At 43.0% G+C, this 27,474-nt stretch overlaps 1 protein-coding gene across 1 annotated transcript in view; it reads right to left on the bottom strand.

Annotated features, from left to right (window-relative positions):
• Nucleotides 1–3,232: 3,232 nt before the first annotated feature.
• Nucleotides 3,233–27,474, bottom strand: part of LOC118372355 (serine/threonine-protein kinase D1-like) — a 50,918-nt gene continuing 26,676 nt past the window's right edge. The window contains exons 3-19 of the mRNA XM_035758208.2: nucleotides 25,164–25,295; nucleotides 22,932–23,095; nucleotides 21,029–21,052; nucleotides 20,572–20,776; nucleotides 19,310–19,387; nucleotides 18,696–18,888; nucleotides 16,085–16,208; nucleotides 15,612–15,689; nucleotides 14,864–15,152; nucleotides 14,414–14,466; nucleotides 13,771–13,843; nucleotides 13,374–13,480; nucleotides 12,949–13,110; nucleotides 12,172–12,270; nucleotides 10,597–10,864; nucleotides 8,601–8,686; nucleotides 3,233–4,368 (exon numbers count right to left, since the gene is read on the bottom strand). Of these exons, the coding sequence (XP_035614101.2) occupies nucleotides 4,135–4,368; nucleotides 8,601–8,686; nucleotides 10,597–10,864; nucleotides 12,172–12,270; nucleotides 12,949–13,110; nucleotides 13,374–13,480; nucleotides 13,771–13,843; nucleotides 14,414–14,466; nucleotides 14,864–15,152; nucleotides 15,612–15,689; nucleotides 16,085–16,208; nucleotides 18,696–18,888; nucleotides 19,310–19,387; nucleotides 20,572–20,776; nucleotides 21,029–21,052; nucleotides 22,932–23,095; nucleotides 25,164–25,295 (2,369 nt within the window). The 3' untranslated portion in view covers nucleotides 3,233–4,134. The remainder of the gene's footprint in view (nucleotides 4,369–8,600; nucleotides 8,687–10,596; nucleotides 10,865–12,171; nucleotides 12,271–12,948; nucleotides 13,111–13,373; nucleotides 13,481–13,770; nucleotides 13,844–14,413; nucleotides 14,467–14,863; nucleotides 15,153–15,611; nucleotides 15,690–16,084; nucleotides 16,209–18,695; nucleotides 18,889–19,309; nucleotides 19,388–20,571; nucleotides 20,777–21,028; nucleotides 21,053–22,931; nucleotides 23,096–25,163; nucleotides 25,296–27,474) is intronic.

Genomic DNA, 27,474 nt, shown 5'->3' with positions numbered 1-27,474 from the left:
GGCCTGTTTATAAGTTATGCTTGAAAAGTTGTCTCCTGCTGTCGTCGCTCACTGACCGATGCGACCACGGTTGTTGTAAAGAATGTGTTTGGAGTTGCAGAGTGACGGATGGCAGAGTACAACTGCAGGTGTACATTCTTCAGACAGCGAACTGGCATCCACTCAGCACCACGCTATTTCCGCGCGCTAATGGAGTCGTCTCTGTTCACGTGGGCTCAGTGAGCCTCCGCCGCTATAGTACGGCGCTCATGGGCAACCAACACTGATCTATAAATGTACTTGTGATGTTGTGTCAAATAAACACCAACTGACGCATTAATGGTCACCAAGCATTGTATATTCAAAGTTGAGAAACTCTTTTCAAATTATCCTTTGGGGGCAACCTGGAAAGGAAAACAGTCCTGACATAAAATCAATATCAGAGGAGGAATACAAGCCACCACTAAACGGTGCAGGAAGAGAAAGACCACATACTAGTGTAGTGTAGTGTAGCCTACATGAAGAAGTCTCGTTTGGTATAGGCTATGGTCTCAAAATTGACATAACCTCCTCAATTTGCAAAGGGACTTTTTTGGTTCTTGTTGTCTAACAGAAGTACTACATCATTTAGCTTTTTTCTTTTCCTTTTGGTGGAATTATTATTTGTGCCAACAATTTGAAAATAAAGAATAAACGAGTTAGGCTACTAATGCCACAATCCCATTCAGCATGTTATCTGGAAACAGAACATACGGTTTATCATCCGTAGAACTTGTGATTTCTCATTAGCATATACACTAGTCTACATATCTTCTACGGCAAAACCCGCTATTACATAGCCTACACGTTGTCGACAGCTCTATTATTTTGTTAATAAAACGCCACAAACAGAAGTAGAATATGCAGATTAATTCATGAATTTATGTGAATGTGATTTATTTAGGCCCATTTATTTTGCAGACATGGGGGCCACTGCCGATGAGGGCTATTCGAGGTGAGATTTTCATTCACCAGTAGGGCCTAAACATTGGTTCCATCCTTTGTATCATGTTTCATACAGTTCCCTGTTTGAATTGATGATCATTATTGAGATATCTGTTTGATTCTCTTTGATTGATCGTGCACGCTGTGTCGGAAGGCTAGACACAAGATTTGAATTCTCGTTTATTTGTGGAATATCTCCCGCAAAATAAATATCATTATCATGTTATAATGTTTAATGTATTTTTGATGCATTAGTAAATCTTCTTTGAAAATAATGGTATGAAGATTATGATAGCCTATTAAAATAACAATAATGATCTTATAATAACAGCAACAAAAATAACATTGTTAATAATAATGTAGGCCTAATAATAATTAATTATAAATTATAATCAATAATACAATCAGTTAAATGTCTAAGTAATAATAACAATAGGCTAATGGTAATACAATATTTAATAAAAACAATAACAATTACAATTGTGCTAAATTAGTTTCTTATTTCAAGCATCTGAATATTGGTAATGACCGGTGTCTCGAATTTCGTCCTTTAATTAATCAAATCCTCGGGAGACTAAACTGTAATTTTTGTTGCATTATTGTTATATTATTATTATATTATTATTGTTATACCCGAAGAATCGTGTAGGCACACCCAAATTAGAGTATAACCTATAACCAGCCATAACTTGTGAATATCCTGCCTTTCCAAAAATGTATTGCTGACTCTTATCGAATATGGCTACAGTTTACAATTTGTGATATGTTTGTAATAATGTTTGCAGTAAGTCAACAATACTAATTATTAATTATTTCAAAAAGCAATCCTTATAGAGGAGATGGCTTCTCTGCTGCATTTTTCTCCTTCGATATGCCACATACCGGTAGGTAATCTTGATTTGACCAAGCTTTCAAAGAAGGCAAAGTGTACAACCTCGTCCACTATTTTGACAATCATGCCGAGAAGTACACACTATTGCACACAGCATTCCTTTATGTTCAACAGAAACTAAGAGATAAATCAAAAATATTTGCGCTGGTTCTAATCCACTCAATAAAATACTTTTAAGAAATTAACTTGGTAATTGAAGTTTATGGTAGTTTTAGCAGGGTAGTATTTATGGTAGGATGCACTTTTAACGTGTTATTTTCCCTAATAGTTAAATGTTCGATGGAAACATACGTTTTAGCGTTTGCAAATCATTTTACTTGAAGCAATCACTTCTGCTCTTATTTGTTTGGGTTTCCTATATAGTCACAAGGCTGGTAATTCATAATATTCCTATTTTTGTCTTGTATGGAATGCATGTTTTCATTGACCGTCTTTCTTCAATTTGTATGTTTTTCTTGTGGCCCTTGGTGTCCAACTAAACACAGAAGAAGGTATGCGTGGACCCTGATCCATTGACTAACGGAAAAGATTTGGTATTTTTTCTTGTGGCCCTTGGTGTCCAACTAAACACAGAAGAAGGTATGCGTGGACCCTGATCCATTGACTAACGGAAAAGATTTGGTATTTTTTCTTGTGGCCCTTGGTGTCCAACTAAACACAGAAGAAGGTATGCGTGGACCCTGATCCATTGACTAACGGAAAACATTTTGTATTGAGCGCCATCTCATGGTAGAATAGTAATTGTTGTACATTCAACAGTGCGTGTAACTTTCCAATGTGCCAGTATAAACCAGATTAAGTTGTTATGTGCCTTCATATCTCCAAAGTATGAAAACGGATAACTTATCTCTTAAATAATAATAAATAAATAAATGTATTGCTCTGGAAATTGATTACGAATTAGTCCCCAGAATGAATTACCCAACCTACTGTACCTAGGCCTTCATACCAATAATAAACCATCCGATTCAACCAGCTCTCAATCATATAAATGTAATCTCAACATGAATCTCCAAGTGAATGATAGTGTCTCTCTCTCTCATCAGTGGCATTCAGCCAATGTGCATATGGGTTTGTCTCACCTCTGGCTTGACTTTCTTCTCCCAGTATGGGGAATGGCTCTTTTCCCCTCATCTTTCTCCCTGATTCTCCATGCTCATTCTTCATGCAGTCCCCCTAAACTATGGATGAAGATGCAGCATGAGTATGGGTGCCATGTTTAAAATAACTTGCAATTTGCAAACATATGTTCTCAATAACTCCTGTTGCCAGTGTACTCAAATGTAGGTCAAAATATAAGGCATGAGGCATTGGGGTGTATGTGTAAAGCAAACTCACAAATCATGTAATAAATCCATGGTATTAAAGACTTACATATCAGCTTTGAAATATATTTATTTAAATGTGTAGCCAGAGAAAATAATGTATTCCCTGTAGGCAAAAATGCATTAAAGGCTGGTTGCAATCGCGCAAAGAGCACACACATACTGTACAGTAGCCACATACGCAACATTCAGCATCACATCATGAACACATTTCAACACTATAGACTAGAAAAGCAGCTAGCTCATGATGAGAACAAATGCTTACAGGTATTCTACATTCACTGTTTCTCTGTATCCAGGCCTCAGGATTTTGCCTCCACACTCTTGAAGCCGACAGCGTCCGCTCTCTATCTCCCTCTCTGTCTTTGTCTTTCCACCATTTCTGGCTATACTGGTTTTCTGTGAATTCTTATCATGTCATCATATAAAGGTACATTCAAGAGTGAGATAAAACTTGAGTAATAATAGTATCAGTTCTCACTCTTAATACCGCTAAGGTTAGTCCTGAGCTGTCTCGTTGGGTCGCACCCAATCACAGTGAAACACATCTCATTTTGGTTTTGACTAAATCGTTTAGCTGGCTTTTTGGGGGTGATTGTTTGCTGCTGTTGACTTAACATACAGTACACCTGGATGATCCTTCACACCCAGAGTTTTACAGTATAAGAAGTTAGATTGTCTTTCATGAGGCAGGGAGGCAATACACCTGATTGACTCATATACAGACAATTAGAAATTGGATTATTTGTTAGTTAGGCAGTTAGTTTAAAGGCAGAGTTTGGATATTGAGCCCCTAGCTGCTGGCTGGGAATGGAGGGCTCAGTCAGTCAGTCAGTCAGTCAGTTAGTTGTGTTGTGGAGGGAGTGAGACGGCTCTTAAGGGGGCAGAGGCAGCAGTGTTCAGTACTACAGCACGTTGACTCTTAAGGGGACAGTATCCCTGCATTTACAGTATTCACATCACGCTGACTCTGTCGCTGAGGGCCGCCATGGAGTCCACCTCCTCTGACTCGTGGTCAGGCTCTACCCCCTCGCTAACGTCGGCGTGTGGGTTGACGAGGTGGGCGGGGTACGTCAGGCCGTGCTGCTCAGCGTGGCGTTCCCAGCGGGTGTCATCGCTCTCATGCGTGACGTAGCGCTCGTGCATCTTCCATTCTAGGCCACGTAGGTCCAGCCACATTTGGTAGTCCTGAAAAGGGCATCATTAGCAGGGACACAGTAGTTAGCATTAGCCTAAGGTTTCAATTGTATTCTTTTGATTGTGTAAAAAAATAATGTGTAGGATTTTTTGCGGCTGTTGGATGACAAACTCATGTCTCTCATCTCTATTGCTGTAGGGCTTACCTGTATCCAGGAGTGTCTGAGAGACTTAGTGTAGCCAGGGGGGTCTAACAGACTTACCGTAGCCAAGGGGGTCTGACAGACTTAGTGTAGCCAGGGGGGTCTGACAGACTTAGTGTAGCCAGGGGGGTCTGACAGACTTACCGTAGCCAGGGGGGTCTGACAGACTTAGTGTAGCCAGGGGGGTCTGACAGACTTACCGTAGCCAGGGGGGTCTGACAGACTTACCGTAGCCAGGGGGGTCTGACAGACTTAAGTGTAGCCAGGGGGATCTGACAGACTTAGTGTAGCCAGGGGGATCTGACAGACTTAGTGTAGCCAGGGGGATCTGACAGACTTAAGTGTAGCCAGGGGGATCTGACAGACTTAGTATAGCCAGGGGGATCTGACAGACTTAGTGTAGCCAGGGAGGTCTGACAGACTTAGTGTAGCCAGAGGGGTCTGACAGACTTAAGTGTAGCCAGGGGGATCTGACAGACTTAGTGTAGCCAGGGGGATCTGACAGACTTAGTGTAGCCAGGGGGGTCTGACAGACTTAGTGTAGCCAGCGGGGTCTGACAGACTTAGTGTAGCCATGGGGGGTCTGACAGACTTACTGTGGCCGGCCTCCCGAGTGGCGCAGTGGTCTAAGGCATTGCAACGCAGTGCTAGCTGTGCCACTAGATATTCTGGGTTTGAGTCCAGGCTCTGTCGCAGCCGGCCACGACCGGGAGACGCATAGGGCGGCGCACAATTGGCCCAGTGTCATCCGGATTAGGGGAGGGTTTTGGCAGGCAGGGATGTCCTTGTCCCATCGTACACTAGAGACTCCTGTGGCGGGCCGGGCGCTGTGCACACTGACACGATCGCCAGGAGCACGTGTTTCCTCCGACACATTGGTGCGGCTGGCTTCTGGGTTAAGTGGGCATTGCGTCAAGAAGCAGTGCGGCTTATTGCAGCGAGGAGACAAGACTGTAAGTACCAATTGGATACCATGAAATTGGGGAGAAAACGGGGTTAAAAATAAAAAACGAAAACATTATATGAAATACTTACTGTAGCCATGGATGGCTGACAGACTTATCCAAATACAATAAGTCTTCTTACTCCTTTGTGATATGTACAGTACCATTTTATTTATTTGATCTGTTACATTGTCTGTTAAAGTTCTAATTTAAAGGAGTTTTTACCCCCCCACGTTGTAGACACACTGTACTAGTAAAGGCCCAGTGCACTACTTTTGTGATTTTTTGTATTACTGTTTACCATCATTTCTAATTTGAGTCTGATGATTATTTGAACAAAACAGTTGATCTGATAATACTTGTGGAATATAAAAATACTTGCTTGATATACAATACCAGTCAAAAGTTTGGACACACCTACTTATTCAAGGGTTTTTCTTTATTTTTACTATTTTCTACATTGTAGAATAATAGTGAAGAGATCGAAAGTATGAAACAACCCATACGGAATCATGTAGTAACCAAAAAAGTGTTTAACAAATGAAAACAAGCCTCCCGGGTGGCGCAGCGGTTAAGGGCGCTGTACTGCAGCGTCAGCTGTGCCATCAGAGACTCTGGGTTTGCGCCCAGGCTCTGTCGTAACCGGGAGATGTAGCGATGAGACAAGATAGTAGTTACTAAAAACAATTGGATACCACGAAAAAGGGGTCAAATTCAAACAAACAAACAAAAAACGAAAACATATTTAATATTTGAGATTCTACGAAGTAGAACCCTTTGCCTTGATGACACCTTTGCACACTCTTGGCATTCTCTCAACCAGCTTCATGAGGTAGTCACCTGGAATGCATTTCAATTAACGGGTGTGCCTTGTTAACTTGTGGAATTTCTTTCCTTCTTAATGCCTTTGAGCCAATCAGTTGTGTTGTGAGAAGGTAGGGTAGGTATTCAGATAGCCCTATTTGGTAAAAGACCAAGTCCATATTATGGCAAGAACAGCTCAAATAAGCAAAGAGAAACGACAGTCCATCATTACTTTAAGACATGAAAGTCAGTCAATGAGGAAAATTGAGGAGGAAAGTTTATTTCCAGTGCAGTCGCAAAAACCATCAAGCGCTATGATGAAACTGGCTCTCACGAGGACCGCCACAGGAAAGGAAGACCCAGAGTTACCTCTGCTGCAGAGGATAAGTTCAATAGAGTTAACTGCACCTCAGATTGCAACCCAAATAAACGCTTCACAGTGTTCAAGTAACAGACACATCTCAGCATCAACTGTTCAGCGGAGTCTGCATGAATCAAGCCTTCGTGGTCGAATTTCTGCAAAGAAACCACTACTAAAGGACACCAATAAGAAGGAGAGACTTGCTTGGGCCAAGAAACATGAGCAATGGACATTAGCCCGGTAAAAATCTGACCTTTGGTCTGATGAGTCCAAATTTGAGATTTTTGGTTCCAACCGCCATGTCTTTGTGAGACAGCTGATCTCCGCATGTGTGGTTTCACCGTGAAGCATGGAGGAGGAGGTGTGATGGTTTGGGGGTGCTTTGCTGGTGACACTGTCAGTGATTTATTTAGAATTCAAGGCACACTTAACCAGCATGGCTACCACAACATTCTGGCTGTGTAAGGGCTATTTGACCAAGAAGGAGAGTGATGGAGTGTTGCATCAAATGACCTGGCCTCCACAATCACCCAGACTCAACCCAATTGAAATGGTTTAGGATGAGTTGGACCACAGACTGACGGAAAAGCAGCCAACAAGTATTCAGCAAATGTGGGAACTTCTTCAAGACTGTTGGAAAAGCATTCCAGGTGATGCTGGTTGAGAGAATGCCAAGAGTGTGCAAAGATGTCATCAAGGCAAAGGGTGGCTATTTGAAGAATATCATATATACAATACATTTTTAATTTGTATAAGACTTTTTTGGTTACTACATGATTCCAAATGTGTTATTTCATAATGTTGATGTCTTCACTATTATTCTATAACATAGAAAATAGTAAAAATAAAGAAAAACCCTTGAATGAGTAATTGTGTCCAAACTTTTGACAGGTACTGCATGTTATCCAGTTTCTTGAAATACTTCGCAAATGCAACTTCTTTCTACGTGAAAACTGAAAAGTTTTATTCATTCCTTTTCACTAGTGAGTGGATACATTTTCACATGTTCGGTCCCCCATGGGAATCAAACCCACAACCCTAGCATTGCAAGTGCCACACTATACCAACGGAGCCACATTCTCACATGACAAACCACTTATGTCTCAATGTACTCAATTACTGCATTGTGCATTGTTTTTCATCATGGTGATAGAAAGTCTACAGGTCCAAACCTAGATAACCAGCCTATGTACAATGCAGTAACATACCTTTACATTAAGTGGTTTGTAAGGATAGTAATTTAATATTGCACAAAAAGTGATGTTATTTGATCAAGAAAACGATTTAATTTGATGTGGATGTTTTGTGTGTTTGCCCATAACTTTGCACCTTTTGATGTAAATCTTTGAGGAAAGGGTTTTGTTCTTTCTGGATTCCATTAGAGTGACAATAGCAGAGAAAGGGGCATGGGAACTACTCGTACAATATCAACTATTGAATCCTGCAAGATACTGTTCTTAATTATACAACTAAGTGGAGATGCAGATTTTTTTCTCTCCATGCATTACAGACATCTATATCAGTGGAGGCTGCTGAGGGGAGGACGGCTCATAATAATAGCTGAAACGGAGAAAAATGGAATGGCATCAAACACATGGAAACTATATGTTTGATGTATGTGATACCATTCCACTCATTCCGCTTCAGCCATTGCCACGAGCCTGTCCTCCCCAATTAAGGTCCACCAACCTCCTGTGGTCTATATCAGCCCGATAATACTACTAAAGGCCCAGTACTTTTGTGAAAAAAAATATATTTTTATGAATATATGTTTTTATTAATATATTTTTTAAATTGTGATTTTTCAGGGGGTGCTGCAGCAAGCACCCTCAGCACCCATACTTTCCGCAGCTATGGAAGGGTAGCTTATCTGTAGCCAGGGATGGCTGAAAGACAGGCCGAAAATGTCTTATTTTTAAAACTATTTTGTGATATATGCAGTATGGAGTGTACGTAGTAGGGAGAGCTTACCTGTAGCCAGGCATGGCTGAGCGACTTGTCCACGCTGTAGCGCTTCCTCATCTTGACTTGCAGCAAGTTATTAATGAGGTCAATTGCTGGAACAACAAAGCAGGCCGTCAGAGGATAACTCATGGTGGGAAACCTAGAGGATTTGGTGCAGGCCCCTTTCAGAGCCATGCAAGGGCTAATGAGCAAAGCCAACATCATGTTAAGATTATTTCAGGGGTCATGGTTCTCTGAGTCCCAGTTGGGATTCTTGACCTTTAGGCCACTCCTCTATAGTACCAGGGATCGCTTGACATTATGCACATGAATAGGCTGCAACAAGAATTGGTTCTCTCTCTCACACACTCTCTCTCTTCCCCCCCTCTGTCTATTCCTCCCTCTCTCTCAAGCACACACACACTCTCCCTCTGTTGCTTTCTCTTCCCTCTGTCTCACTCACACACACACACACACACACACACACACACACACACACACACACACACACACACACACACACACACACACACACACACACACACACACACACACACACACACACACACACACACACACACACACACTCTCTCTCTCTCTCACTCTCACACACACACACTTTCTTTCCTTCCTTTTCCCCTCTGTCTATTCCTCCCTCGGACAATGACTCTGTCTCACTCACACACACACACACACACACACACACACACACACACACACACACACACACACACACACACACACACACACACACACACACACACACACACACACACACACACACAGCCATCCGCTCTCACTTCAATAGCAGCATAGTTTCTTTCCTTCCTTTTCCATCTCTCGGACAATGACGCATGCCATCCGCTCAATTCAATAGCAGCATAGTTGTTAGGGCCAGGATATGTGTTGTAGGCTTTCAAAGTGGTTTTGTGAGCCACTGAGCACTAGAGGTGAGAAAATTTGTGATAAGAGAGGTTCCTATGCTAGACAGGCCCTAACACAAATCTATTCTAAAAAATCTGCAGACTCCCTCAGATAAACATAAAACTGACTCATTGACCTCGTAAATGCATGTATTAATGTGAAAACATATATTTTTTAATTTATCATTCGTCTCTGTGTTTCATAATTTCTTTTCAATTTGCAAGAGGCTGAATGTATCTCGCCGGAGAAAGCATCTGAGTGAGCGAAACAGCGTCCCTCTGTTTCTGTATGTGTATGACATCTATCTGATTCTGTCTGGTCCTAAAGAGTATGACATTGTTGCCCCCTGTACCATTGAATGCAAGGGAAGTCAGTGAGCATTTGGCCTCCCTTGACAAAAAAGTATAAAGTAATAGCCAATCAGCTTTGAGCTAAACTGAGAGAGCACAACAGTGAATGGTCCTGGCACACTAAAAAAAGTGTCAAGGGAAGCCAGTTTGGATTTTGCTTCACTCCTATTACATTGCTTAAAAAGAAATACGTAATTGATAGAAACAACTTAAATTGTTGCATCTAGTTGTGTTGTGTTCCTCCGGTGGCTAGATAAAATTGTCCCTTTCCTAAATTAGCCATGGATGGAGGTAGGGATTTGGGCCTGTGATTTTACTTCATTCTCAGTACTGGCCAATGATTATAATGCTGATTCGAATCCAACCATAAATTCATACATTGTACCCCTGGACTGAGAGGACGGAAGTTCAATATGTAGCTAGATGTTGAATGCTAATGTTAACTAGAGCAAACAACGCAATTATCACAACACATAGGTTGGAATATGGCTTTTATTTCTGGCTAGGGTTCCCCAGTGATTTTACCAACGCACCGCTACTAAATCAGATTATCATAAAAGGCATTCTGACCGTGTAGCAAACATTCACTATATGATTACAAAATCCAACAGAGACTCAGGAAGAGGCTATTCTAGTCTGATTTTCCGAGTAATGATGTATCATTCCAACACAACTATATCAAATATTATTTTACAGTAAAGGAGTTATCACAGTAATGCATGAGTCATTGCTGCTCGGCAGACACCCACCTTCCTGGGACACCTTCTTCCAGGGGTTGGGCGGGTACATGAAGGCAGCATTCTGGATCTGGTCGTGAATGTCCTCGTCCTCGTTGAAGGGGAAGGTGCCGCTGAGGCTGACGTAGATGATGACCCCCACAGACCACATGTCCAGGGAGCGGTTGTAGCCTTTATTCCTCAGGACCTCAGGGGCCAGGTAGGCCGGAGTGCCCACCACTGACCGGCGGAAAGACTTCTCTCCAATGATGCGGGCAAAGCCAAAGTCGCACAACTTCACCTGAGACACAGATAGGGTGTGTCTCAAATTATATCAGTGACGTTTGAGACAAGGTCATGTGTGGTAGTGAATATTACACAAGATTCCCCACTATGTTGGGAATATCAGTGACGTTTGAGACAAGGTCATGTGTGGTAGTGAATATTACACTAGATTCCCCACTAGGTTGGGAATATCAGTGACGTTTGAGACAAGGTCATGTGTGGTAGTGAATATTACACTGCCACAGTTCCAAGTCTCGTATTCACTTGAACATGAGAAAGTGCGGTGGTAATCAAGGGTTTCCTACTAGAGTAACTGGACTAAGACTTGTTAGAGAAGGCTAATACATAACATCCTGTATGTTCGCCATCCAAACAGTTGGTTCCACAGACATAATAATAATCAGCTGGCAAGGATTACCCAAAAGGCCACTTAACGTTATCACACTGTCTGTTCCACATGGACACGATATGGTCTACAGATGATTTACTGTAGCTACAGAAATCTACCAAAATAGACTTTGGCAAGACTGCAGAGGATGTCAGTTCTCAGCACTATAATGACGCCAGTGATGTTGCCAGAGGATGTCAGTTCTCAGCACTATAATGACGCCAGTGATGTTGCCAGAGGATGTCAGTTCTCAGCACTATAATGACGCCAGTGATGTTGCCAGAGGATGTCAGTTCTCAGCACTATAATGACGCCAGTGATGTTGCCAGAGGATGTCAGTTCTCAGCACTATAATGACGCCAGTGATGTTGCCAGAGGATGTCAGTTCTCAGCACTATAATGACGCCAGTGATGTTGCCAGAGGATGTCAGTTCTCAGCACTATAATGACGCCAGTGATGTTGCCAGAGGATGTCAGTTCTCAGCACTATAATGACGCCAGTGATGTTGCCAGAGGATGTCAGTTCTCAGCACTATAATGACGCCAGTGATGTTGCCAGAGCATATTTGGGGAAATGAAATACAGATATATAAGAACGGACTCTCTTTCTTCCCTTTCAGAAAATATTTGTTGTAAATAACACAAATGCAATTTGTTTAACACCCATCCAATGCCTGGCCATGCCTAAGACAGTGACTCATAGTACAGTACAGACAGAGCAGTACTGGGCTATGGCTATGGAGAGAAGGGCAGTATAATTGGGAGTGTATCATTAAAATCAAGAGACATAGAACATTGTAGAGACACTGAGCGTGCAGTTTCCATAATCATCCACATTATCTTAGAGTAGACTGATAGATGAATGTCTGTTTATGTCTTTGAAATTGATGTTTCTGTTTTGGCTTGTTTGGAGGATGAGCTGGAGGTTTTCCTACTTGTGGAAAAGCGTCTGCGGACGCCAGTAAAACGTTTTCTGGTTTGAGGTCACAGTGGACGATATTCTTGAAGTGGAGATGACGAAGAGCCTGAAGAATCTGAAAAATATTTGAAATGAATGATTTGTACACGTTGAATGATTACTTTAATTAGGGATGATTAAAACATTTAATATAATCTGGTCATTTGCATTTATATACTGTCAAACATTACTGAAATGAGCTAAATCAGGTTCACACTGACTGTTTCTTGGTAGTCTTAAACAAATCTACTTTTAAACAAAAGCATACAACTAAAACACATGGTTATGGGCTTTAAAAAAAGAAGACACCTGTACCATGTCAGATATAGAGTTGAAATCTATTACATTGAGAGTTTGCATCCTAATATTACACTATATACATCACAGAAGTCTGAAATATAACAAAAATATTTGTTTGACATAGAAACACCAGATTTTCTGCGTTTAAAAACAAATCATGTTTAAAAATATGAATAACATTCCAGCCATGAGGCCACTAGGTCATTTGACTACAGCAAAGAGCAACTAATACATTGCATATCATAGTGAAAAGTGCAACAACACGTGATTAAACAAATATTATAATATTATTATCAGAAAAATACATAAGCATACCTGTAAACCTTTTACTTCACTGACTGTGTTTCTATACAGTATACAGTATGTGAGTGTCACAGTAAAAGGAGGTGTGTGGCACTGCTACAGCACATCCGTCCATTGTCTGTGAGCGACAACGCTTGTCAGCCAGGGTTACCTGTGAGACGAAGAACTTGGTGATGCGTTCAGGCAGCCTCCCCTTCTCACTGGACAGGATCATCTCCAGCATGTCTCCGTGGAGCTTCTCCATGACAACGAAGACGCGCTCCGGCGTCTCAAACATGCACTCCAGGTTCACTACCCCAGGGTGGTGCAGGTTCTAGGAAGTAAAAACAGAAACACAGGAGCCTTTTAAAGGAAGCAGGCAGAGAGCTCAACAGGCTCTCCAAACACCCACGGTGTTGTCATGATAATAACTTCATTATTTACCTCCTGAGACAACATCTCTATTTTTGTCTTTAGTTCTGTTGTTTTTCCTCTCATGTGTTCATCATAACGTGTGTCTGGCAACATCTGAGAAAAAGGTTCTAATAGTGTGTGTTTCATAGGAGCACACAGGACCACGCGTACTGGTGTGTTTACCTGAAGGATGGCGACCTCATTGCGTAGCTGGCTCTCCTGCTTGGTGGGGAAGCGTAACTTGTCAATGATCTTAATTGCTACATCCCGGCCAGTTTTTCGGTGCTTTCCTGTAGTATGGAGACATTATATTATGGACAAATCAATGGCAGGTTACAGATTTAAACAGGCTTTACTTCTCTCAAATACTTTTTCAAAAGATAAAAATTGATCTGATGAACACCTTTTAACAATGTACTGCATTATTTCACAATATAATAAACACCTTCTTGGTCATGCAAATATTTTTCTGGCATGAGATCAGGAGAGAATTGTTATAAAAGGCTGTGTCCCTCGTGCAATCAAGTGAACACTTTTTTTGCCAGGTTATCAGTGTGACAAGGAGGTACAAATGCATCACCTCCATAAACAATCCCAAATTGGCCCGATCCAAGGACTTCATCCGGGAATATCTGATACACTGAGCTGATATCCTGTAGGTGTGAAAATCCAGTCAATGGGTTTAAATATGTATACTGTCACAAATATTTAGTTTTTGGTTTGTCTACAACCATTTTTATCTCTTCTCACATGACAACTTAATACCCACTAATCTCATACACGACTGGAAGAATTACCCAGAAATATAATTATAACCAGTGGTACTGTGACTAATTATCGAGAGTAGCTATGGCAACTGCTCGGCTGAGTGGGTAATCAAAATCATCTCCATTTGAGCTACTTAGAAGATGATGTCACCTCAGAAATCTAACCACGCATTCAGCTTTTTTCTTTATGTTGACGGTTGGACAGTCCCAGCCACTGTCATGTCTCGTTTAGTGGATCCATGTCTGTGGAATGTTAAGTTGTCGACTGTCTTTTGTCTATTATTTTTCTACAAAATTATCTAACCATGCAAGAGGAGCAGGCATGAACCGCAATATATTATTACCGCAATATTATATATAATATAGATATATTATGACCAACATTATAGTCACTAAATCTGAAAATAAAAATATACCCAAAGTCGTTCAAATAACGTGAGACCAAATTCTACTTACCACATTCTCTTGAATCTGGCAGTTGGACACTGAAATACTGATTGAAACATCCTCTGTTGGTGTAAGGGAAATGTTAAGAGTATTCCATAAGAGTTAAGAGTATTCCATAAGAGTTAAGAGTATTCCATAAGAGTTAAGAGTATTCCATAAGAGTTAATAGTCTTCCATATTATAACCTTGAGAGTGTTCCTTCCTAATGCTGTAGGGTTACAAAATTCTGGTAACTTTCCCCAAATTCCCAGAAATCCTGGTTGGAGGCTTTAGGATTTCCTGCCTATTCCCCTCCTGATTCCAGGAATCTTCCAAGCAGGATTTCTGGAAAACCTGGGAATTTTGGGAACGTTACCAGAATTTTTCAACCCTAGTGCTGAGTAAAACAAGGTTGCTTCAATAAAATGACATTCATTTCTATAAGAGTCCATCTATCCAATTAACTCTGCTTATACTTACTGTGGCCACTGTGACGTGACCCGTGTGACAGTCCTTTAGAGATGGCCGGCATGAGGGCATGCTGGATGGCCATCTCCCACATCCTGGCCACATCCGGCCCGACCCCGCTGACCAGCATACTGCTGTGGGCCGACATGCTCCCCGGGCCCTCCGGCCTCGCCAGGTTCTCCCCTACGTAGTAGACCAGGCTGCCCGTGGCGATCTCAAAGCAGTGGGCGTTTGAGCCCTCAGACAGCAGGTTGAAGGTCTTCGCTGGGTCCAGAGACAACACCTCTGACAACGGAATTTCCTGCCACACAGCAGAGGTGGTATTGCTCTTTGCTGTTTGGGGACTAGGCCGGGTTACTGTCAAGTGCTTTGGGGCGGCAGGGTAGCCTAGTGGTTAGAGCATTGGACTAGTAATTGGAAGGTTACAAGTTCAAATCCCCGAGCTGACAAGGTACAAATCTGTTGTTCTACCCCTGAACAGGCAGTTAACCCACTGTTCCTAGGCCGTCATTGAAAATAAGAATTTGTTCTTAACTGACTTGCCTAGTAAAATAAAGGTAAAAAAAACAACAGCTGTTGTACAAAGTGCTTTATGAAATACAATTGATTGATTGTTGTAGTAGCAGTGGTTAGAGCACTTGCATTTCAATATAAACATGATATTTCAATCTGATCAATCTTGGTCCATTAACTTCAGTTCTTAGGTTCCATTCACCCTACACCCATAATAATCTATATAACATTTCAATTGATTTCTTACCTTGTAGTATTTGCTGCCTGTGTCATTCTGGAAAAGGGTGATGCATTTGCTGTCCAGCCTCCAGTAGTGTCTTTTCCTCTGAAGTGGAAACAGATAGAGAGCCTTGCACAGACTGGGACTACATAACATATTTTCCTGGTGGGTTCCCCCTCTTGGCAATGGGGGTTTGCCATCTACTCATACAGCATCTATTATGCAATAGGTCAGTGCCCATAGCAGATTTGACTAAATGAAAACAACATTTAACATTTAAAAGACATACATTCACAAAATAACTTACACAAAACACACAAAACATTACAAAAAAACACAGAAAAGATGATGAAGTCTATAAAATGGCAGAACATTACTGTTGCAAATTTTCAGTACATTTTCCAAAATTTGCAGGTTTTCCAGAAATCATGGAATTTTGCCACTCTACAGCAGATTGATTAGTTGGTGTGATAAAAATACATTAATATAATCAGACTTACCAGAGTGTCTTTGCTGCTGAAGTGCACTAGCCAACCTTCCTTCATGATATTGCTACTTTTCCTCTTGGTGTTTTTGACTGACTGGACCACTCGCATAAGTGGGATGTTGTTGCTAGTAGATGGGCTTTGAAATGAAGGGAGTCAAACATAAAAACTCTGGCCGTGTGAATGCTTTTCTTCTCAACTTCAGGACTCAGTTACGGTTACGGATTGGGTCAGGGTTGAGCTGAGGTGTGGACATGAAGTTAGGGTTAGGTTAGAACTGGGATGTGGATATGAAACTATGGTTAGGGTTGTGGTTGTGGTTAAGGCTAAGGGTTGAACCGGAATGTGGACATGAAGCTAGGGTTAGGGTTGTGGTTAAGGCTAAGGGTTGAACCGGAATGTGGACATGAAGCTAGGGTTAGGGTTGAGGTTAAGGCTAAGGGTTGAACCGGAATGTGGACATGAAGCTAGGGTTAGGGTTGAGGTTAAGGCTAAGGGTTGAACCGGAATGTGGACATGAAGCTAGGGTTAGGGTTGAGGTTAAGGCTAAGGGTTGAACCGGAATGTGGACATGAAGCTAGGGTTAGGGTTGAGGTTAAGGCTAAGGGTTGAACCGGAATGTGGACATGAAGCTAGGGTTAGGGTTGTGGTTAAGGCTAAGGGTTGAACCGGAATGTGGACATGAAGCTAGGGTTAGGGTTGTGGTTAAGGCTAAGGGTTGAACCGGAATGTGGACATGAAGCTAGGGTTAGGGTTGTGGTTAAGGCTAAGGGTTGAACCGGAATGTGGACATGAAGCTAGGGTTAGGGTTGTGGTTAAGGCTAAGGGTTGAACCGGAATGTGGACATGAAGCTAGGGTTAGGGTTGAGGTTAAGGCTAAGGGTTAAACAGGAATGTGGACATGAAGCTAGGGTTAGGGTTGTGGTTAAGACTAAGGGTTGAACCGGAATGTGGACATGAAGCTAGGGTTAGGGTTGAGGTTAAGGCTAAGGGTTGAACCGGAATGTGGACATGAAGCTAGGGTTAGGGTTGAGGTTAAGGCTAAGGGTTGAACCGGAATGTGGACATGAAGCTAGGGTTAGGGTTGAGGTTAAGGCTAAGGGTTGAACCGGAATGTGGACATGAAGCTAGGGTTAGGGTTGAGGTTAAGGCTAAGGGTTGAACCGGAATGTGGACATGAAGCTAGGGTTAACTAAGGGTTGAACCAGAATGTGGACATGAAGCTAGGGTTAGGGTTGAGGTTAAGGCTAAGGGTTGAACCGGAATGTGGACATGAAGCTAGGGTTAGGGTTGAGGTTAAGGCTAAGGGTTGAACCGGAATGTGGACATGAAGCTAGGGTTAGGGTTGTGGTTAAGGCTTAGGGTTGAACCGGAATGTGGACATGAAGCTAGGGCTAGGGTTATGGGAAGGGTAAGGGTTGAACCGGAATGTGGACATGAAGCTAGGGTTAGGGTTGTGGTTAAGGCTTAGGGTTGAACCGGAATGTGGACATGAAGCTAGGGTTAGGGTTGTGGTTAAGGCTTAGGGTTGAACCGGAATGTGGACATGAAGCTAGGGCTAGGGTTAGGGGGTTGAACCGGTTAAGGCTAAGGGTTGGGTAACCGGAATGTGGACATGAAGCTAGGGTTAGGGTTGTGGTTAAGGCTTAGGGTTGAACCGGAATGTGGACATGAAGCTAGGGTTAGGGTTGTGGTTAAGGCTTAGGGTTGAACCGGAATGTGGACATGAAGCTAGGGTTAGGGTTGAGGTTAAGGCTAAGGGTTGAACCGAATGTGGACATGAAGCTAGGGTTAGGGTTGAGGTTAAGGCTAAGGGTTGAACCGGAATGTGGACATGAAGCTAGGGTTAGGGTTGAGGTTAAGGCTAAGGGTTGAACCGGAATGTGGACATGAAGCTAGGGTTAGGGTTGTGGTTAAGGCTTAGGGTTGAACCGGTGGACATGAAGCTAGGGCTAGGGTTATGGGTAGGGTAAGGGTTGAACCGGAATGTGGACATGAAGCTAGGGTTAGTGTTGTGGTTAAGGCTTAGGGTTGAACCGAATGTGGACATGAAGCTAGGGTTAGGGTTGTGGTTAAGGCTAAGGGTTGAACCGGAATGTGGACATGAAGCTAGGGTTAGGGTTGTGGTTAAGGCTTAGGGTTGAACCGAATGTGGACATGAAGCTAGGGCTAGGGTTATGGGTAGGGTAAGGGTTGAACCGTGTGGACATGAAGCTAGGGTTAGTGTTGTTGGCTTAGGGTTGAACCGGAATGTGGACATGAAGCTAGGGTTAGGGTTGTGGTTAAGGCTATTGAACCGCATGAAGCTAGGGTTAGGGTTGTGGTTAAGGCTTAGGGTTGAACCGAATGTGGACATGAAGCTAGGGTTAGGGTTATGGGTAGGGTAAGGGTTGAACCGCATGAAGCTAGGGTTAGGGTTGTGGTTAAGGCTTAGGGTTGAACCGGAATGTGGACATGAAGCTAGGGCTAGGGTTATGGGTAGGGTAAGGGTTGAGCCGGGGTAAATTGCTTCATTCTAAGCAGTACGCTAGAATAGATATTTTAACAGGACCTATGACTACTGTACATATCCACAGCCATAGCCATTGGGGGTCCCCCTGTCCTAGTCCCAGGCCCAGTCAATCACCTTATAGCCCTGTTGCAGTCATCCTCTGGGTCATGGAGGTCTCCCAATTCCCCATGGCAAGCCTCCAACAGGCCCGAGTCAGGCACTATGGCCTCCTCCATGTCATCCATCAGACCACTGTTCATGTCACTGTCGTGGTCGTCACAACCCTCCCCAATCCCCACATCAGACTCCGCCCCTGAGCTCAGCAGATCTGGAGGAGGAGGAGCAACAGGTGGAAACACACAAGGTGTAGACAAAGAGAATAGTAGAAAATGAAGTATGACAGAGAAACCCTGTTTTTTAAAAGAAGAAATAAGGAACGAAAAGCGGAAAATACAAAGAATATCAGAGTGGTAGTGTGGGAGAGATTTTTAAATAAAACAGTGACATCATTTCACAGTCATAATTCTGTTGATATTTCAAGGAATATTCTGGTACTTCCAAGAATTCAGCTGGTGTCCTATATATGATTCTCTTCCTACAGTCTCTCATAACTGAAGTAAATGTTGCAGAATTGAAAGAAAAATATCTCAATCCTGTGACATTTCTTGGAAACTACATGAGATGGACCACCACTTACTAGGAAAAATCTGGCACACTTAAAGCAAATGACTATCTAAAGTGAAACTTGCCTTCAGTTTTAGACACTTCTCCAAGGCAGTTGTTTGGCACTTTGGGCGCACATCGTTTATGACAGTTGAATTTGCAATCTGTAACCGTGAGAGAGAAACAGAGAGAGTGAGAGAGTGTGTAAGATGGGAAGGAGAAAGATAGAGAAAGGAGAGAGAGAGAGAGAAAGGAGAGAAAGGAGAAAGAGAGAGAAAGAGAGAGAGATGGCCTGTCCATATGAAACCTGTCTAATAGCACTGTGAGTACAAACAGACCCTTATCTGTCTGCTAGAGTACCTAATGAACCGTCTCACACACGATACTATCACACTCTTTTCTGCTGAATATATAAAGTACAACTCTATTGAAGTGATAATGTCCGAGAAGCCGGTGTTTGGAGGATATACTATTGGAACGGGTGTTGTTAAGCCCATTGGCACGACTCCTACCGAAGGAGGCTCCTCTTCCTGTTCGGGTGGCGCTAGGCGGTCGTCGTGACCGGCCTACTAACTGCCACCGATCCCTTTTCCATTTTCTGTTGGTTTTGTCTGATTTGTTTGACCTGTTTCTTGTTTACATTTTGAGTTGGGCTATTTAAGCCGGTAGGCCCGCTTGCTCTTTGTGTGGGCTTGGTTCTTTTTCCCACTGTGTGATGTGTGGTAGTGCGTGTTGTTTAGTTACCTGTTTTGGGCATTTGTTTTATTACTCCCAGTTTCGTGGAGAGTGCCTCCTGCACCTGACTCCGCACCCACTACGCCTAGTGTGTTACACCCGAGACTAAGTCGAGGGCCGGCCAACCGTTCCAATATTTCCTCCTAACACCAGCGTTGAGGGCGTTAATCACTTGTATACAATGGGTTACCAACATATTCAAATAACGATTGACATATTCTTGTGTACACTGTAGTAACCATAGAGTTACAGTACATCTGTGAATTATATGACGTCTATGGTAGTCACAACACTGTTTCTGCATTTGCAATTACCATGTAATTATAAAGTTACAGGGCTCTCTATTAATCAGGCCACAATAGGTTTTTAAGATGTCACGAAGAAAGCTTGAGGTAGAAACAACTGCCATCTGTTAGCTTTGCCAACTCTGTGACAACAGAGTATTGAGCTTTCCAAAAATAATACCATAATAATATTGAGCTGGCGAAAGCCCACAGGTGAGTCACACAGTATTACAGTATGTACTTTGTGACTCACTATCATGCCCACCTCCTCCGACCAACCACTGGTAACCTCTCTCATTATTTCAAGTTTCTCTGAACCCCTACGGTACCTTTGCATTGCAGGCCCTGACGGAACAGGCCCTTGAGTAGCTTCTTGCAGTGCTGGCAGACGGTGGGGCGTGTGTAGGAGTGGATGACGAGGGTGTGAGGGACCTTAACTTTGGACAGGAGGATTTTGTCTAACTCTATAGGCCGGCCGATGTAGGAAGAGGACCTTCTCTCTCTGCCAGAAAAGAAGTCTGTCTGTGTCTTCTGCTGTGGAGGGTAAGCAGGGTAGACTAGTAAGTGTTGCTCTGATGCCCCACTCAGAGCAAGGCACATGGTAGGTAACAGATCAAAAGCAACAACAATCTAAGCTAAAATTATATTATTCAATCTCCTTTCTTTGTCTTATTTGTCTTATTTTGGCATATGACACAAAAAAACCAGGGAAACAGCGATGTGCTTCTGGTGATAATAGGCGTATTGATACTGAAATACGTGAGGGCAGGGTATTGGGGTACCTACCTCCATGCCGGGACTGACAGGAGACTGAGCATGCAGCGAGGAGAGAACAGGGACACACACAGGGAGGAGGTGAAGAGAGAGATCAGAGTTAAACAATAACAATATTCACACACATGCCTGACTGCTGCTGGAGTAAAGACCTGCTCCAACAGAATTCATAATGAAAACAACCAGCCACAAAGGCCTTCATAATCACATCAGGTCCTTTATATTAGGAACATGCTACTCATCATAATTCAACAATTTGCCATTGAGAGGTTGGGAATGTGTAGGCATGTACTGTAGTAATCTATGGTGTGTGTGTGTGTGCCTGCGTCTGTGTGTGTGTGTGCCTGGGTCCGTGCGTCCATCCATGCCCGTGTGAGCATGCACATGTGTGTGTGTAGCTCTTCATGATGACCCACAGTAACCAGGGTAAACTCACCAGTAACCAGGGGTAAACTCACCAGTAACCAGGGGAAAACTCACCAGTAACCAGGGTAAACTCACCAGTAACCAGGGTAAACTCATCAGTAACCAGGGTAAACTCACCAGTAACCAGGGGTAAACTCACCAGTAACCAGGGGAAAACTCACCAGTAACCAGGGAAAACTCACCAGTAACCAGGGTAAACTTATCAGTAACCAGGGAAAACTCACCAGTAACCAGGGGAAAACTCACCAGTAACCAGGGTAAACTCACCAGTAACCAGGGTCACCAGTAACCAGGGAAAACTCACCAGTAACCAGGGTAAACTCACCCAGGGAAAACTCACCAGTAACCAGGGTAAACTCACCAGTAACCAGGGGAAAACTCACCAGTAACCAGGGAAAACTCACCAGTAACCAGGGTAAACTCACCAGTAACCAGGGAAAACTCACCAGTAACCAGGGGAAAACTCACCAGTAACCAGGGTAAACTCACCAGTAACCAGGGTAAACTCACCAGTAACCAGGGTAAACTCACCAGTAACCAGGGGAAAACTCACCAGTAACCAGGGAAAACTCACCAGTAACCAGGGTAAACTCATCAGTAACCAGGGAAAACTCACCAGTAACCAGTGGAAAACTCACCAGTAACCAGGGTAAACTCACCAGTAACCAGGGTAAACTCACCAGTAACCAGGGGTAAACTCACCAGTAACCAGGGTAAACTCACCAGTAACCAGGGGTAAACTCACCAGTAACCAGGGATAAACTCACCAGTAACCAGGGGTAAACTCACCAGTAACCAGGGTAAACTCAAATCAAATCAAATCAAATGGCAGCATTCGCGTGAAACTGAAAGCGCGAACCACTGCTTTTAATCAGGGCAAGGTGACTGGTAACATGACCGAATACAAACAGTGCAGCTATTCCCTCCGCAAGGCTATCAAACAAGCTAAGCGTCAGTACAGAGACAAAGTAGAATCTCAATTCGACGGCTCAGACACAAGAGGCATGTGGCAGGGTCTACAGTCAATCACGGACTCACCAGTAACCAGGGGTAAACTCACCAGTAAACAGGGGTAGACTCATCAGTAACCAGGGGAAAACTCACCAGTAACCAGGGTAAACTCACCAGTAACCAGGGGTAAACTCACCAGTAACCAGGGTAAACTCACCAGTAACCAGGGGAAAACTCCCCAGTAACAAGGGGAAAACTCCCCAGTAACCAGGGTAAACTCACCAGTAACCAGGGGTAAACTCACCAGTAACCAGGGTAAACTCACCAGTAACCAGGGTAAACTCACCAGTAACCAGGATAAACTCACCAGTAACCAGGATAAACTCACCAGTAACCAGAGGTAAACTAACCAGTAACCAGGATAAACTCACCAGTAACCAGAGGTAAACTCACCAGTAACCCGGGTAAACTCACCAGTATTCAGGGGTAAACTCACCAGTAACCAGGGTAAACTCACCAGCAACCAGGATAAACTCACCAGTAAGGCCTCGTCGGAGGTGAAAGGCGAAGGTTCATTGGACCGTGTGGTGGTCAGTGTGGTCAAGCCGGTCAGAGAGACATTGGACAACCTCCGCTTGCGGATACCACTGCAGTTATTTGGGATTTTAAAGGCACAGCGCTTGTGATAGTTCAGACCACAACCTTCAGGGGAGAGAAACAGACGGTTTCAGAGCAAAGGTGAGTTCACGTGTAACGTGATCATTTTTATACTTGCATCAAACTTGTGAGAGACTGTCTTTATGGAACTACACTGAACAAAAATATAAATGGAACATGTCAACTGTTGGTCCCATGTTTCATGAACTGAAATAAAAGATCCCCATAAATGTTTCATACACACAGAAAGCTTATTTCTCTCAAATGTGGTGCACAAACTTGTTGACATTCCAGTTAGTGAACATTTGTTATTTGCCAAGGTAATCCATCCATCTGACAGGTGTGGCATATCAAGAAGCTGATTAAACAGCATGATCATTACACAGGTGCATTGCCATAGATGTCTCAGGTTTTTGAGGGAGCGTGCAATTGGCATGCTGACTGCAGGAATGTCCACCAGAACTGATGCCAGAGAATTTAATGTTAATTTATCTACTATTAGCCAGCTCCAACATTGTTTTAGAGAATTTGGCAGTACATTCAACCGGCCTCAAAACTGCAGACCACGTGTAACCACGCCAGCCCAGGACCCACACATCCGGCTTCTTCACCTGCGGGGTCATCTGAGAACAACCACCCAGACAGTTGGTGAATCAGTGGGTTTGCGTAACCAAAGAATTTCTGCATAAACTGTCAGAAACAGTCTCAGGGAATCTCATCTGCATTCTCGTCGTTCTTAGGGTCTTGACCTGACTGCAGTTCAGCGTCATAACCGACTTCAATGGGCAAATGCTTACCTTGAATGGCCACTGGTACGCTGGAGAAGTGTGCTCTTCACAGATGAATCCCGGTTTCAACTGTACCGAGCAGATGGCAGACAGTATGTATGGCGTCATGTGGGTGAGCGGTTTGCTGATGTCAACGTTGTGAACAGAATACCCCATGGTGGCGGTGGGGTTATGCTACGGACAACGAACATAAACTATGGACAACAAACACAATGCATTTTATTGATGGCAATTTGAATGCATATAGATACCCTGACAAGATCCTGTGGCCCATTGTCGTGCCATTCATCCGCCACCAACACCTCATGTTTCAGCATGATAATGCATGGCCCCATGTCGCAAGGATCACTACACAATTCTTGTAAGCTGAAAATGTTCCAGTTCTTCCACGGCCTGCATACTCACCAGACATGTCACGCATTGAACATGTATGGGTATGCTCTGGATTGACGCGATGACAGCTTGTTCCCACCAATATCCAGCAACTTCGCACAGCCATTGAAGATGAGTGGAACAACATTCCTCAGGCCACAATCAACAGCCTGATCAACTTTATGTGGAAGAGAGGTGTCGCGCTGCATGTGGCAAATGGTGGTCACACCAGAAACTGACAGGTTTTCTGATCTACGCCATTACTTTTTTTTAAGGTATCAGTGACCAACAGTGAAATCCATAGATTTGGGCTTAATTTATTTATTTAAATTTATTGATTTCCTTATATGAACCGAAACTCAGTAAAATCTTTGAAATTGTTGCATGTTGCATTCATATTTTTGTTCAGTATAAGTAGGAGTCATCTAATGGAACAAGTCATTCATGGATTGTTGAAACTTTGTCTTTGGGAAACTTTCCTTCATGAGCTCGCCACTATTCCAGTCAGACACCACATTATGTAATACTTTTATACATGTTAGGCTATTGTGTGTACCTTCATCCCCTCTATGCACGACCTTTCCAACCACTTTCCAACTGCCTCCAGCCTGACAGAAGACAAATTGTTTTCTTCTTCCCAACACTCTTCAAGCAGGGACTTTGCTGCTCATCGTGGACCCTGAAGAGACCTCTTCGGACCAGAGTACACCTGAGTGGCCTGTATCCAATGTACCCTGATAATATCCCCTCTTAGAAAGTTATGTAATGGTGTCAGAGTGGCTGGAACCTAATTACATTTCTTGAAATAGGTCCACGGCGGTGTCCAAAATTGTACCCTATTCCCTACAAAGTGCACTACTTCTCACCAGAGCTCTGGTCAAAAGTAGTGCACTATATGGGGAATAGGGTGCCACTTGAGACGCAGCCCAGAGCTCCTTCTATACAGTACCTACCTTCACACTTAAGACCCTGTCTCACCAGGCCCCACAGCATCTCTCCACAGTGGTCACAGAAGGCAGGGGACCGGTAGGAGTGGACAAACAAGCCATGGGGACGGATCTGGAAGTCCTCCACTGTGGCAGAGGCTAGAACAGGACAACGACAACGACAACAATAGTCAATGGTTCAATTCCAACATTTTCCTCACACTCCTAGATTTAAACAGTACTCAAGAACTGAGTTGTATTCTGTGAATAGTGATATAATAGTAGTGTAGTGGGACCGTGTTTTCAATGGATTAAAAATGAATGGCCGTTCCCTGGTACAGTATTTGTACATGTTGAGGTAACCAAGGCTTTTTGCTGCATATGGAGTTGTGATTTTCTGATTGGCTGGTAGGTACAGTTAGGCTGCATTGGGCCAATGGGATAGAGTGGAGAGCACAGCATGAGAGTAGACTGCCTCATCAAACACACATATCTCCCCACCAACATGCTTGTCTCAGCACGCTCAAGTAGAATACATTCTGATTAGCCATTCTGCTGGGTAAACTGCTTCAGTTTATTCAAATTATTGTTTTGCCTTTTGTTTAAAGGCCAATATATGTTTGGAAGTTTAACAACATGTAAACTGTCATTACATGCTTCAGAAAATTAGTGTGTATGTGAATGTGGAGTCTAGGTAGTCTTAATCTAAATATGTTTATTTGCATTTCAAAATTTGTTCCTATGTCAAATTAGTAGTTCTAGTGGCTTGCTTAGTACAGCATACTACAAGAACACAAACTTTACTGCGGTGGTAAAGACTGCTCACATCATACACAGTGTATCTACATTCATGTATGGTACAGTATTGATCATTTGACTCTTCCACTAAAGTGTTACAGTGTGCCACATTTCAGTGTACAAACAGGGCAGAAATCATTCTCATAGGACAGAGTTCAAGTTGGGTTCTTCCTCTCTTCCATATTTATGTTTACAGTATGGTGTACTGCTCGCATCCAGTAGCATCCTACGCCAACGTAACAAATGTATGCTGTTCGCACCCTCATGCTGACAACAGAAAAAGTGGTTTTAGCATCATATCCACCTTCACACTAATTAACTTGCTCTAGAAGTTGAAAAGCTCAAACGAGGAAACACAAATTGGGAGATCTTTGACAGTAAGACTGACTGGTGAAAACAACTCTCTGGGATGCAGTGTACCATACCGTAATGTTAATTTACCAACCATAAGCGTTTTTATTTCTCCTTGTACGTAGGAGATTTAACCCAAGTGATGATCTGTGAAGGGAATGAATGATTTTATTGATGAGTTCAATGGAGCTCAAGTGTACTGGATCTGTCAAGTTGGGAAGTGTTTATAGCAGCTGCTCTATTTTAGCATGATCACACTCACACTGTCTTCCCTCATATGTCTTCTAAGACTTATCAAGATTCAGGAACAGAAGAAGGTTATATCTTGTTTTGATCTTTTATCTCAAATGTGAGTGTGAGCATAAACTGAGATTAACTGAATAAAGACAGTAAGTAGTACACAAATAAATCCCCGTGCAGTAAGACATACCAATGTGAACCTTTACAACACGTGACCCTAACATAACACAATAGCTATACATTAGAATCAATGCAGTTCTCTGTTGTGATTCACTTTGCGCTGCCTGGCTGATGCAGAAACAGACACAGAAACACATGTCAACACACCACAGTCAACAGAGGACACATTTTGTTCAGATCAGCCACCTTGGTGGAAATGACCACAATTAATAACCACAGACTGTCTCGTCTTCACTTCTTCTTTCTGACAGTTGTAAGGTTTTCCCTGCGTTTCTTTTAGTGTGCTCACTGATCTATCAGCTGTTGAGTGTGTCATTAAAAAGTGTCATGACAGATGTCGGGGAGCATGTCTATGAGAATCTGTGCATCTGGGCGAGTAAATCACTAAATCACCTGAGCCGTCACCTTCCCAGTGAGGCGTGTAGCCAAGGTAACAGAGGTGTCGTTCTACCCCATGTCTCCCCTGTCGCTGTACCACAGACACAACTAAATGACCTGCCATACTGTAACACACAGAGGGGGAAGAGAAAACCTGCCAAGTGTTTAGAAAAACACTTTACCAGTGTCAAGATTGATACTTGGATCACGTCCTACTCCTGAGCTAAGATAAGCCCACCCCTGATTTCTCACCAGGTGAGGCATTTAAACTTTCCACAACAAGGGGAGCGGGTGGAGAGGGGCAGAACACTGCCAAAACAAAGCAAACCCACTAATCACAATGTTGTTTCCACGTCATTTCAATTCAATTGAAACAACGTAGAATAGACAT

This window comes from Oncorhynchus keta, chromosome 35, assembly GCF_023373465.1.
Source record: "Oncorhynchus keta strain PuntledgeMale-10-30-2019 chromosome 35, Oket_V2, whole genome shotgun sequence".
Lineage (NCBI taxonomy): Eukaryota > Metazoa > Chordata > Actinopteri > Salmoniformes > Salmonidae > Oncorhynchus > Oncorhynchus keta.
This window is presented reverse-complemented; position numbering and strand designations above follow the sequence as displayed.